General features: G+C 39.6%; 1 protein-coding gene across 1 annotated transcript; it reads left to right on the top strand.

The window, feature by feature from the left end:
- The first annotated feature begins 1,187 nt into the window (after positions 1-1,187).
- rec8b (REC8 meiotic recombination protein b) lies at positions 1,188-13,225 on the top strand. Its single transcript, XM_062441901.1, has 18 exons — positions 1,188-1,243; positions 1,385-1,453; positions 2,474-2,616; positions 3,850-3,925; positions 4,432-4,549; positions 5,831-5,906; positions 6,712-6,779; positions 7,584-7,665; positions 8,191-8,248; positions 8,594-8,786; positions 9,190-9,324; positions 9,770-9,845; positions 10,181-10,356; positions 10,634-10,673; positions 10,809-10,884; positions 10,997-11,098; positions 12,750-12,856; positions 13,134-13,225. The coding sequence occupies exons 1-18, from the start codon at positions 1,188-1,190 to the stop codon at positions 13,223-13,225; spliced, it is 1,743 nt and encodes a 580-aa protein (XP_062297885.1).
- The last annotated feature ends 484 nt before the right edge of the window (positions 13,226-13,709 follow it).

The raw sequence follows: 13,709 nt of genomic DNA, 5'->3' as shown, positions 1-13,709 counted from the left end.
ATCGAGGGCCCCTTTCTACTCAGGGGCCCCTGGGCACTTGCCCAGATTGCCCATATGGTAGATCTGGCCATGTCTATCACACTTGTGTAAGATGAATAATGGACCAGGATTGGCTTTCAAACTATTTGTTATGTCACAAATCATAGATTTCCAGTAACAAATGCTGTACAGACATCAAAATCATATTTTTGAGTGGAGGGGGACTTTATGGAAATAGCCTGTACATGTTTTTTTAGTTCTTGAAACATTTTTCTCTAAGCCCTAACCCAGGCTAAAAACAAATCTGGCACTGACATAATAACTCTTCTTGGGGCCCTTTGACCTTCTAATGGAAGTGACATAGGCAGTAACAAAATCTTGACACAAGTGGTCAGCTCGAGACACATAAGAGTCAGGTGTGAATGGCAAAGTGTCCCAGCAATCCATTTGTGTTCAGATCACAGAAAAAAAATTTAAAACCAAGTGTAAACAGGCTCAGTGAGTTTCACAGAAAGAGACAAGATGGCTAGATTCTGCTAAATGAAACATATGTAAATAAACTAATGTAATATAATGGGCTTTGTCAGCATTTCTTCAAGAGGAAGTAAAGCATGCTCATTTGAAATGTGCAAGAATACAACAAATTAATAATAAGTGGTGGATTAACCTCTTGCAGGTTATTATTTCATATAAGTAACTGATGGTTAAATATGTGGATAAATGTTCAAATATTCATAGGAGGTGCTGATTCTGTTTTGGACAGGAAACCTGACTTGAATTCAGGAAGGATTTTTCATCTTAACTCTTATTATCATTATCATTTAGTTTCTTTATGTAGTGTATTCTATGTTATTAATAATGTGGCACATTGAGTTTTGCTTTGAATGAGAAGTGCAGTACAAATTAAATATTATTATTAGTTACTTCCCCACCACTGCGAATTATCTACAGCAATCAGAATAATTTATAGGTCCATTTCTAAACTTTTTAAAGTACTATTACCACCCAAAAATTCTGTTTTCTCATTTTTCCTGTATTGCTTGAATGCATCACAAGTGTTTATTTTCAATGTGATGAATCTCGGACGCTGATTGGTCGATTGCGGTTTGACGCGGGAAAACCGTGGCTGAGTTTACTGCGTTTATATTATCTTTCCATCAGATTAATTACTAAACCTCAACATTTTTCCTCAAAGTGTCTTTGTGAAAATGTTTTACTACCCAGATGTCCTCCGCCGCCATTCTGGATGCTTTTCCACAGTTTGGTGAGTTAATACCAGCTCTTTAACAAATTTGGGAGTGCTAATTTATAGTGAGACCGGATTAGCTACAGGTAAGTAGTTTATTAAGTTTAAATATAGGTTTATTTCTGAATCTTACCAGGATAAATGTGTTTTGTTATCCAGGTTAGCAGCCACCAGAGGTATCAGGGTCACTCGCAGAGAGCTTCTCAAAGTCAATGTCAAGCGAACATGGTAAGAATAACTTCATGCTATCCACAGTCAAAGACAAACATCAGCTTTTGTCTGGTTTAGTTACTAGCATTCATGATTGATTGATTGATTGATTGATTTAAAGCAGGCCCTCTATTGCTGGTTAGTAAAATCATAGTTAATTGTATCAGATTGTTCTCAACCAGTCTTCGGGCTCAGTTTGATGTAAAGTAGTTCTCACCCGCTATAATTCGAACATAAAGAGACTATGCTGAAGTTAGATTTTTGATTTGGACTTAAGGGGAAAGTTAAGGGAAACATAAGAATTGATATTTAGTGACAGATTCTCTTTTTTTTTGTACCACTTGCACTTACCAAAGAGTGATAGACATCATTGCAAAGTCCTTTACGCTGTTTACACCCTATTTCAGATTTGTGAAACCTCTATTTTGCCTGTAAAAATTGTAAAAGGGCAATTGTAATGTTTTTTTCTGATCTACACCACATTAGACCAGGTCCAGATCAAAAAACCACTACCAAAAGCGTTTGACGCGAAAACATCGCTTGAATCGCTTCTATCGCGCCGCTTGATCAAAATATCAATTTTTGGATCTTCGCTTCATTCGCGCTTGTGACGTCGGGAGAAACTCGCCGCTGATTGGATGTCGCCTGAAAAGTTCAATTTTTCAAATTTTATTCGCGCCGCTTCAGACGCTTGACTCATTCATTCGCGCCGCCTGATATGAAATCGAGTGTTATCGAGCCATACATTGATTTTCTATGTAGACTTGCTGCGCAATTCGCGTCAGAGGTTTTTGGTCTGAACGCCCCATAATAAGGAGGCTCCAGAGAATCAGATTTGTGTAATCAAAATAAAAAAGTTAAATGGTAAAAAAAAGAAGGTATGAAAATATGACCTTTCTTTATATTACGACCTAAAATAGTATATAGTAGACTAGTGTTATATCCTCTACATACTTGAATGTTTTGGGATCTTCAGCATGTTGTTTGAGATGACATACAATGTTCATTTTTCTAATTTGGTTTGTTACACTTTTACAGCTTAGACATTTTGGACTATGTGACAGCTCAGGTCCCTGCACCACAACCCAACCTCCCAAGACCTCGATTCTCTCTCTACCTGTCGTCCCAGCTGCAGTATGGAGTGGTTGTAGTCTACCACAGGCAGTGTGGCTTCCTGCTTGGTGAGATAAATTACAAAGTGGAACAAATACAGAGAAAATTGTGATATTGGTTGTCAAGTGCGACAATTATGCACACATATACTGTAACTTACTGCAAGGTTAAAAAGAAGATATGTGGGTTGTGAGAGGAAGAGACAAGAAAATAGGGACCTTGCTTCTCTATGCATTGTAAAACCCACATATTATATGTTCAATTACTCTTGCAGCAGTCTCATTTTATACATACCAGAATCAGTGAGTAGGAGTGAGGTAGTTTGATTAAAACAGGGGATCTGTCTGCTTACTCATGCAGGATTTGCAGACAATTCAGGCAGTAAGCAGCATAATTTTCAGTTTAACAAGACAAGTTATTTACTGTCTGACGGCTTTCCGAGGTGAGATCAGGTTAAATGTGAAAATACAGTTTGTTCAACTTGAACTAAACACAATAGACAAATCATTTCTGTCAGCTGCAAAATGTAGAAATCCCAGAAATGCTGTTCTTGTGTAAAACCTAAACAGTGCTTTCATCATATATCTGCGTCAAGCATCTTTTCCAAATCCCTCGGTTAAGTCCGATTCAGAATCCAATAGAAGCTTGATGAAAGCATAAGCATCAAACACAGTTCAACAATCCCTATTTATCTGGTCTTAGATTACACCCCGACACTGATGTTGCATCCAACAGATTCACAATCATGCTGCTGTCACAGTTGATGAAACAGTGAAACACAATGCAGTAATGATAAGCAGGAGGAGAGGCCAAGAAAGCAACCACTGTTTATTGTCTACAGCGGTTGCTGGAAGCAGCAGTGGCATTTCATTTCATCCATCAGTAGAATAGCAAAGAAGCTCCCAAGGCTGTCACATACAATACAGCATGCTTTTCTGTGACATTCAGAGCTTTGATAAGGACATACAACTGTAGATTTTACAGAACAGTACAGAAAACAAATCCATCCTGCAAAATGTTTCATTAGAAGTTTTGTGTTTGTCCAAATTAGAGCAGAAACCTTTATTACAAATGACTAAACAAAACCTGTGGTGTTATGATCAATTAATAATGAGGATGCCTCAACCACTCCATTGCTGCCTCCTTGTGTGATGAGAGCAGGCAGAATGGACATATGGTCACCATCCTTACATTTGTCATAACCAAAGTATAACCTTTGATTTACACATCTATTCCTCTGCTTACAATATCGCACCACTAATGTTATGTGTGTGATAACTTTGCCGTTTTCTGTTTTCCAGACGAGGTTCAACAAACCGTTGACCGCCTGCTGCGCTCCAAAGGATGCAATACTATTGACATGGCTGGGTCTGACAGGTCCGCGCACAAACACACACCTTCATCATGCGCTGTAGAAGAGAGTTTGTACCTCGAGGCGTCGAAAAGTTGAAACTGTGCGGGTGGTGAACGTATTTGTCTGAGCTCAAAAGCTTCTTGTGGAATATTTATGAGGGAGATTGTTTGGGGGAATAAAGACTTTGAAAAGGAGAAGATAGCGTTTTATTGAGTGAGTGATGAACAAATTGAGCTTCTTTCATGTGGATGACTTCGTAAATGTTTAATAAGCCAAGTTATGGAACAGCAGTAATATATGAGCTGCTTTTCTCTGCTGATAAATTCCCTTTCCACATTCTACAGTTTAGAGACGCTGTGGGTCAATCTTGCACCAGTAATATTTTATTAACTTATAAATACTTGAAACTAATAACACAGATAAAAGTAAGCATAGCATTGCCAGTTGGCATTAGCCAGTGCAACACTGAAAATGTGTGTAATGTTTTAATGGTTATAACAGTATCTCTCGCTCCGTCTCTATCTTGCAGACTGGCCCTGGACATGCCTGACAACCTGCACATGATGGAGGAGGTTGAGGGAGCTCAGGATCCCTTCTTCGGTCTCATGGATTCACAGCAACTCCCCAGTCCTTATAAAATACTCCAGGTGCTGCACATCTACCATGGACATAGATACTATATACACACTCTAACTAATACAACCATAAACTGTACATCTGTTGTTGCACAGTATAGAAGAACAAAACTAAACATGAGCAGGTTGGATGTGGTGAACAGTGTTTGTCTGACGCAGCAGAGTGTTAAATAAAACTGACTTTTAACTAACTGTACCTTTAAAATAATAGATCCAAAATGATAAATGTCTCAGACAACCTGCAGTTTTCAGAGGAAATATTCTCACGTCTGAAGAAAACTTAATGAGAGAAAGACTTTTATTTGAGACCATTTGTGACCTGTAGCTTGGCTTTTTCAGCAGTGCTTAAACTTTTGATGTTCAAAATGATGTCAGAATACATAGCGGTAAGTGGTTTAATCTAACCACATTCAGCACTAATGCTCAACTGTTTCTAACCACAGTCCAGATATAACAACTACATATAGCATATGGTATGTAACCTCTATACAGCCACATAGGTCGGCCTGATAAAATGTGCATTTGTGACTATACTTTTCACTTTTCAGAGTGAGTCACTAGGTCATCATAAATAGTGTCACAGCCTTACGTACACATGTGTAGGTCACTCCCATTTAAACACACAACATGTGTAATATCCCTCCATACAGTCCTGTGTAATTCTTAGGTAAAGTAAGTCCCGGCTCAGAAGTCTTCCTCTCAAAGATCTGTAAATCTGGTTGCACTTTGTCCTCTGTCTGATCTTTCCCAAGAGAAACACCATGTGTGGTTTAAATCATTTGATCAGAGTTAATGAATAAAGCTACATGTTGATTAAAGTATTTGTAAAGTAAAGGAAAGTGTATTAAAATGCCAAAATGTTAGATTAAAGCTATATAGCATGGTTGACAATAGTATTTAAACGTTATATTGGGTGTTATCATGTAATGTTTAATCATCTCTAACGGGCTTTCAGGATGCAAATTAGAAAGCAGTATTCAGTGTTTTACTCATGAGGAGCAAATCAGGTATCAGAAAGGCCTCATTAGGGAGTTACCCATATGATGTAATTCACAATAAAGAGGTCCATGCAAAACCAAAGCCAAGCAAAATCCACCTTTTGGCATACAGAGGCAAAAGAAGAAAAAGGGAAACATTATTCATGAATTAGTTTGGCTTTTAGTAATCCCAACCTCATGTTTAAATAAAAGGCAGCATTCATCAGGCTCAGGTCATGGACTGGAATTAGAGGTTCAAATAAGTCTGTTTCTGTGTCACTCTTGTTATATAATATTTGTAATTCTGTATTTTTAGCCCGGGTTGGTGATTGCAGAGGTGGGTTCACAGCACTCCCTGGTGCCCAGTCCCCTCACCGCACTCAACAAAGAGGGTGAGGCTGTTAATTTGAACATTTGAAAAGACTGTTGCTGTTGCTGTGTCACATTTCAGACGCTGCCTCCTCTTAAAGCTTGAGTCCACATCACAAGACCAAATACACAAGAACAGGTTAACATGGCTGCCACATTCAAGTTGCTCCAAGAAACTTTGGAGGACATAATCATTTTTTTGTGTTCATGTCCCAGAATCTTTTTCCAGCTACTCAATTGTCCCATTTTCCACTGTTTCATTTGGAGGATGAGCAGGTTTAACCTACTAGCCTTCATTCCTTGTTAGGCCACACCCTTGCAGACCACATGCTTTGAAAGAGGCATTGCCCGAAATGAGACACAACATACTTACTATGTACTCTTGTGATTATGCATTTTAAATTAACATCCTTACTTACTTTAAATAAGTACTGTGCATATTCTGATTTGCAGTAGAAGTTGTAAATGCTGTATATATTTATAATCTGTCCTCAAAGCTTTTTATTAATGGGTCAGTTCATTGTCCATAATTGCATTTTCTCAGAATTTTGGCACAGAGAAGTTGCTATTTCCGCTTCAGTTAGGAATAGGAACATTTTGAATGAACGCTTTGAGAATGAATCTAATTTTATCTGCACATGTTGAATTAAAAACGCATCAATCCCAGACTCAGCCCAGACCCAGACTGTTTTCGTCATCATCACAGCCTTTTTTTTCTCCTTAAATCCATCATTCGGTCGCCACAAACACGAGGGACTCTCAGCTAGATTCACATCCTCCTGCTAAAAACATGCTCGGCTCTTATTTCCTCTTGCTGTTTCAAACCAGGTTTCAGGTCACCTCCAGCTGCCATCACCCTGAGAGAGAAGGAGCAGTTTGTCATCACTGCTGCTGAGGTAAACTTCTCTGTCAGAGTCCAGGCACAGGAAACATCCCAGTCATCATTTTTAGGTACAGCAGGCATCCTGATGAATCATTGAGATGGGACGTGGAGCATGTGCCCACAGCATCTTTAGTTTAGGTCTTTGTCACAAGTTAGCTGCTCACTTATTGGACTTGCACGCTATGTGATGAGGAAGTAGCTTTAAAGTCAGCACAGATTCTTTATCGTCTAATGCATTGTGGCAGTGATGTATAGTGTATACTTATTAGTGTATAGTTTCTGTTATTTTTATATATAATACAATGAAATGAATGGTGCAGGAGAATGAGGAAATACAATTCCAGATGTCTCACTGACTGCCCTGAATTTACCTCTTAATACATACACAGTGCTTAAAAGAAAGGAGGCCTTTATTATCTTAGTCACGAAATACATAGGGTTAGTCTGAACACTATTAGCCTCCTCATTCTGTCTTAGCAGCTGATAATGCTCCTCTGATACATCAGTAGCTGATGAAGTCCATCTTGCCTTGATAAGATCTGGCTTAATTACATCAGGCTGCACTCACAGTTTGTTTAGAGATGCTGCTCACAATGCTGCTGTCCTCTGCCTCCGCTTGTCTGCCCCTCGGCTTCAGTTTTGCTTTGCCCACAAAATTATTTTGATTATTTTTTAAATTATTTCTTTATTTCTCCTTCTGTTTATGTCTTTGCTACATTTGATACCAATTTATTACATTATTTATTACTCTAAACAGACCAAACTTGAATTCTCCAGCTTCACTCTTTAATTGTGTCAGATTGTCTTTGTCTTTCAGTATTTTGAAGGAGATGAACTTCCTGAGGCCACAGCAAGAGAGATTGACTTGCTGATGGATCAACCAGACCAGTTCCGCAGAGGTGTGTGTCTCAGTCTTAAACATACCTGCATTATAAACAGTGCATGTGTGTCCTATATATTTTATTTATTTAATTGTACTCAATTTAAGAGCCTGTGAAATGTGTAGTTTTTCACTCCCACATTGTGTTTCTCTCTCTAAAGTCTTGGCATCTGTCAGCCAGGTCAAAGCCTTTGTGCCACTGCTGTAAATGGGGGGGGGGAAGTAATTCTGACTCGATGTGAGTGCTCACTGCCAGAGAGAAATAGGTTTATTTTCTGGAGGTGGTTTCATTTCAGAGAAGAATAGAGAGGCACCTTTTCTGAAGTTTGGAAGAGTCTGCCTTGCTTTAACACAAACTAAGACCATTTAACAGCGTGTGTACTTTTGGGTGGAGTTTGTTTCAGTGTTTCTCAATTCACTCCCTGCATTAAAACAACAATAAGAGAGCATTATTTGATTGTTATTTTAGGGAAGATGTGTTTACTTAAGCATTTGTTTAAGTGTTCGTGTGTTGTGTTAATGTCACCTTGTGTGTGTTCAACAGAAGTGGAGGAGAGGGGGAGGAGCGGGGAGCTTGAAGGAGCCATGTCTTCTATTGACCAGTGAGTCCAGTGGAGAAACTGTTAACTGAAAAACTACTATTAGCCCTTCGACAGTTGCTAGACAGCACAGAGCTCAGATCAGAGCCTTCAGGGCATTGCTTATGTCATAGTGGTACCATCAGTTTGCCTGAAGTCTTTAGACGTTACAGTCTAATGACAAACAGTCAAATATTGACTAAAGAGTAGTGACTTTCTAGTGTTTCAAGACTTGTACCATAGTGACTAAATATTTAATCTTCAGCCAATCAGTATATTTTAACTTTTGTGTCTACGAACTGTCACAAGGTGGATAAATATGTCTGATGCAGGTAAGAAATGTAAGCGTGTGTGTGTGTGTGTTCCCAGGCTGAAGGAGACAGTGGTGGGAACAGAGCGGGACAGTGTGTGGCTGCTTGGTGATGAATTGGGTCTACCTGTGGAGGTTCCCGTGGCAGCTGTTGCCCTAGAGAGGACCCCGCTGCAGGTCGCTATGCCATCCTTATCCTCTGGGGTATCTGAGAGAGAGGGAGACAGAGCCACAGAGAGGTCCTATAACGAGGTGAGAAAGAAAGTGAAAGGTTGACAGTATTTTATGCAAACCAGTAATTATTTCTTTAATTGCTGTACTCACAACAAAAACACACACATCATGACATGGTACACCCTATCATTACCACAAGGATGTATATTCATTATCTCTGGTGCATCTTTGAGTCGAGTCGCTGCCACACCTCTGACATGTAGGAAACACTGAGGTGACAGTCACAAAGCGGCTGTTGTCGTGTTTGCTGTTATCAGCTTCAATTTACATTCCATGAAGTGACTCAGGAGCCGCTTGTTTTGTTTTGGAAACATGTCATGGAAAGCACTTGTGGGTGTGTCAGTACATAGATTCATCATTTCCAGTATGTGTGACATCCAGGACTGTAAACACTTAAAGTCGTTTCCCATTCTGCCATCAGGAGGTTGTTCCTCCTCTCAGGAAGCGTGGTGGAGGTCGAAGGCGCCAGCTGGTCTTTGCAGACCCTGAGGTCCAGATATCTGACAGAGCCATAAAGGAGCAGATTGAAAACCCACTGGCTGAGACAGTCAACCTGGTAGAGGAGCACACAGAAACCACACATCTCTGAGCAAGCTCACTGGATTGAAATACAATATTTATGTCATTCCAGTCATGTATGCACACACACATATAAATACACACTTGTTCAGCTGGATGGGATCAAGGGCTCTCCGACAGTGACGATGGAATTTTTCTAGTCTTTGCCATTCTGTAATCAAAGTGTTGTCATCAAAGTGTCTATTCACCAGGGTGTCCGTTAATTAAACTCCAGCTCTCCGGCTCTCTTCCTGCTCTCTAAGCCCACTGGAATACAGCCCATTGATTTTATTTCCTTCCTTCCTTCGTTATTTCTGTAATTTCCTCTGAGACTCTATCAATGGCTTTTACCACTTCTCTCTTTATCCAGTGTATACTCCAAAGCAAGAAAAACTCCTGTTTGAAACTGAACCATGCAGCTAATATTTTGTTCTTCCTCTCAGTCTGAGGTGTTGGTGGACATACCTTCCTTGACCAAGCGTGCCTCTCCTGCTCAGCTCTTCAGCGCCCCCTGTGGATGTCAGTACAAAGTGCTACACCCAACCACTGAAATGTCCATAATATTTACTGAGTATAAACAACTTGACCAGTGAAATTCCAGATAGACATAAGGATTGTAAAATAGTACAATGTGAAATGTCATGTTTGGAAACCTTGAAAAGTTGTTGGAAATTATAAAACTTTGTGGATTTTTAACTAATCAGCCTCTGAAATGTTTCATTAGTATTGATTACTTCACTTTAGTGTCACTGGCATTCCACAAACCTTTATCATCAGCTCTAATATAAAAAATACTAAATACTGAACACAACCTGTCAGTGTAATAAGCACTCTGCTCTCTGACCCATCCACAGCACTCCTCCATGCTGACCTCCACTCACTGTGGAAACAGTGCGCCTCGCTCACTGCCCTGTCTGGATGTGTGAAAAACCAGATGTGGGAGGATGAAGAAGAGGAGGAGGATGAGAACAGAGAGGATAGAGAAATACTGAGGACAGAGAGGAAGAGGAGGCACTCGAGCATGAAGGAGGTGAGTCTTAGTGAAGGTACAGTTTGAGAGGAGCAGAATTCATGCACAGCACTTCTCTTGGTACCACATCAGTAAACAGCATTGTATAATAAACTCACTTACCAAACTCTGAATCTAAAATGTGTATTTGTGAAACTGTAGCTATAACAATCAGGGTTATCCATTAGCCTGCTAGCCTGTAGTAGTAGCCTGCCAACTCAGTGTTCAGTTCAGTGGTGAGACAAATTAGATTATCAACCTTGTTCCTATTTCATGAGACTGTGTTCCTCTCTCTTAGATACCCAGTGAGTCACAACCACAACCTGCAGAGGGCTCATGTAAGAATTTATTTATCATTATATTAGTATTTCAGTACATGTTTTGGCAACACATTATTGACTCTGTGTGTGTGTGTGTGTGTGTGTGTGTGTGTGTGTGTGTGTGTGTGTGTGTGTGTGTGTGTGTGTAAGCAGCTATGTTAGATGTGATCTTGGACATGTCCAAAGAGGAGAAATCTGTAAGCGACGTAATCACTCCAATCAGTAGATGGTAAGTCTCAGATGGATGCAGTAGATAGACAGACAGCTGGATGGATGAGGAGATAGATCACTCAGTGTGTTTGTTTTTGTGTGTATCTGTGTGCTTGTGTGTGTGCGTGCAGGTCTCCGCAGGAGGAGGCCCAGCTAGCAATGGAACCTATAGCAGAGGAAAACATTGAGATGCCTGAGGCTCAGACTGACGCAGAGAGCAGGGACATGCTGAGGTACTTCATATGGCAACACACACACACACACACACACACTCAGAGCATAAACAAGCTCCCAAACACACACACTGAGTCGACTACAATTTCTTCTACATTACTCTCTGCTTATCATCAGCCTTTGAATGCACATTTTGAACCCACTATGGTGACAATGGCTGGTTTAACATAAAGCTTGTGGCTTCATTCTTTGAGCTACTGATTGAAGAAAATCCTGGAAACGTTCTTATAGGATTTTCTTCATCCTGACTCCTGAGGAGGATTTATTTGGTCCTATTTTAATGCCACAAACTTCCAGTTCCTCTTAATCCCACTAGTGCTGTGTTGAGTTGAGTTCTGGAGACTCAGATTACAACATTGTTGCCAGAATCATCCTAAGGAGAGGATTGTTTGTGACCCTGAATCTAGTGTGTGTTTGATTAAAGGTAAAGGGGAATAGACTGCAGCCATGAAGTGTAAAGCAGCACTGCAATGATGCAGAGGCAAATATTTGTCTTTTAATCACATGATATTCAGCGGGTTCTGATGGCAATAAAAACTCCACACCTCTCCACCTCCAATTTATTCATGCAAAAAAATGAGACCTGTCGTTTTTACACACTCTCTATGGCCTTATTTGCTACTTCTACACTGTCATTTGCCTATTTGTGTTCTTCTTGTTTTTCTTGCTCGATCACAACATGTTTGAAGTGGTTTACATCTACTATGTATATTACTGAGAATGTTCTGTAATCTAGTATGTAATCTAACAGCCTGAGACTTTCAGCCTGGTGTAAAAAGATGCAGCCACAAGTACATTTATATATACAGTACTTTTTTGTCCTTTCACAGTGAAGCTGTTAGGGTAGGTGATACACTCGCTGCCTCCAGCATCACAAGTTGACATCCTGAGAAATGTGACATCTGCTTTGAAATTCAAAATAGAAAACAACCAGCAGGCCTGAGTGACAGACACATTTCCTTATCAGAAACTCCTCCACCAGGCTCAGACATTGAAACTAAACTGTCCCAAATGTTGCGGTCACCATGGATGGAATGGATATGAAGCAGTTTGATTGACAGTATTTATTGTCTAAATCTACAGTGGTTGTGTGTGGTACCCTTAACCTGATATGGCCTCTAATGTTTCACAAGTGTGAATCTGTTTTAAAGCATAGACTTTAAAAAATAGTTTGCATTTTGATCGCCACCATCTGGAACTGTTGGAGCCAGAAGTGAAAGGTGGAGCCGACCCTAATGCTAGCTGCTAGCTTGATTAGGACGATGCATTTACAGTCTATTACACGGGTGAGTTATATAACAATTCAACCCCTGTACAGTTGTTATGAAAGGAGGACTTAGATATAGACACCAAAACCATTTTTTTTTGTACAGGAGTGTTAACATGTTTCTGGGCATTTTGTCATGGGGTTCTGTGGGTATTGTCTCACTTTTGGAGGCAGTCTCAAGTGGCCATTCGAACTGCAGGTTGCTGCTTGTTTTAAAGATGCTGCAATCATAGCAGCAGTAATAGTGGCTCTATAGTTTTATATGATGCTAGTTGTTGTTTTTTTTAAATGTATTTTTTATCAGGCTTCATTTCAAATAATATCCATACCAGTTTTGAAAAGTCCTTGGTTGAATCCTGCCATGCTGTGTTTGTGTTTTCCAGCTGGGTATCATCTAGCCTGCAGAGATCTGGAGAAGTCACCTTCGACTCTCTGTTGCCCCCGAAGACCGATCGCACCACTGCAGCCCACACACTCTACAGACTGTTGGGTGAGGAAATCAAAAGCTGCTCTTATGTGAAATAAAATACATCAACAGAATGATGTTCCTACTCATGAAAATTATATTCTGTAGAGTAATATTGGCTTAGATATTGTTCAACAATCTGAAACTGTAAGAATTGTTTGTTACTTACAGATGCAGCTGGATTATAGCTCCCTCTGTCAATAAAAACACAGATATTACAGGTGTCAGTCTGTGTTTAAGTAGAGGTTCTTCTTTGACTTCAACATAAATATTTAGCCTATTTTCTTGTTTCCCTTTTCAGAGCTGCTGTCTGCCCGACACGTGACTGCCCGACAGACCGAACCCTACAGTCACATCACCATTAATCCTGCAGCACTCAGCATGACTGCCTGAACACACACACACACCCACACACATACATACATACACACCCCCTCAGTTAATTAAATCCTAACGGATTTTAAATTTTTTTATTCTATGGGGATAATGAATGTGATCCTGTGACCTCTTAGTAACACTAGATCATCACTTCTCACACTCTCATGCTACTTTTAATTGCAAGAAAAGTTGACACGAGTTAAATGTTTTTTATAGAAACTGTTAAATGACTCAGGAAGGTGAAACTTTGATCTATATCCCATTTTTACCCAGTTTTTTATGGAATGTTTAAAATATTTTAACCATTTTAATCTGGTTCTGATTGTTCATGTGATTGTATTTTTAAATATATATACCCATTTAATTTATTATTACATTACTTGTTATTGAGGTTTTAAACATTTACACTGAGCAAGGTTTTAATCCTTTTTAATGATTTTAAATTAAACATTTTTATTCTGTGTATATTTATAACTTACATTTTTAATAAAAGCTCTAA

This window comes from Scomber scombrus, chromosome 20, assembly GCF_963691925.1.
Source record: "Scomber scombrus chromosome 20, fScoSco1.1, whole genome shotgun sequence".
Lineage (NCBI taxonomy): Eukaryota > Metazoa > Chordata > Actinopteri > Scombriformes > Scombridae > Scomber > Scomber scombrus.
The sequence above is the reverse complement of the archived record's forward strand: the minus strand, read 5'-3'. Positions and strand labels throughout refer to the sequence as shown.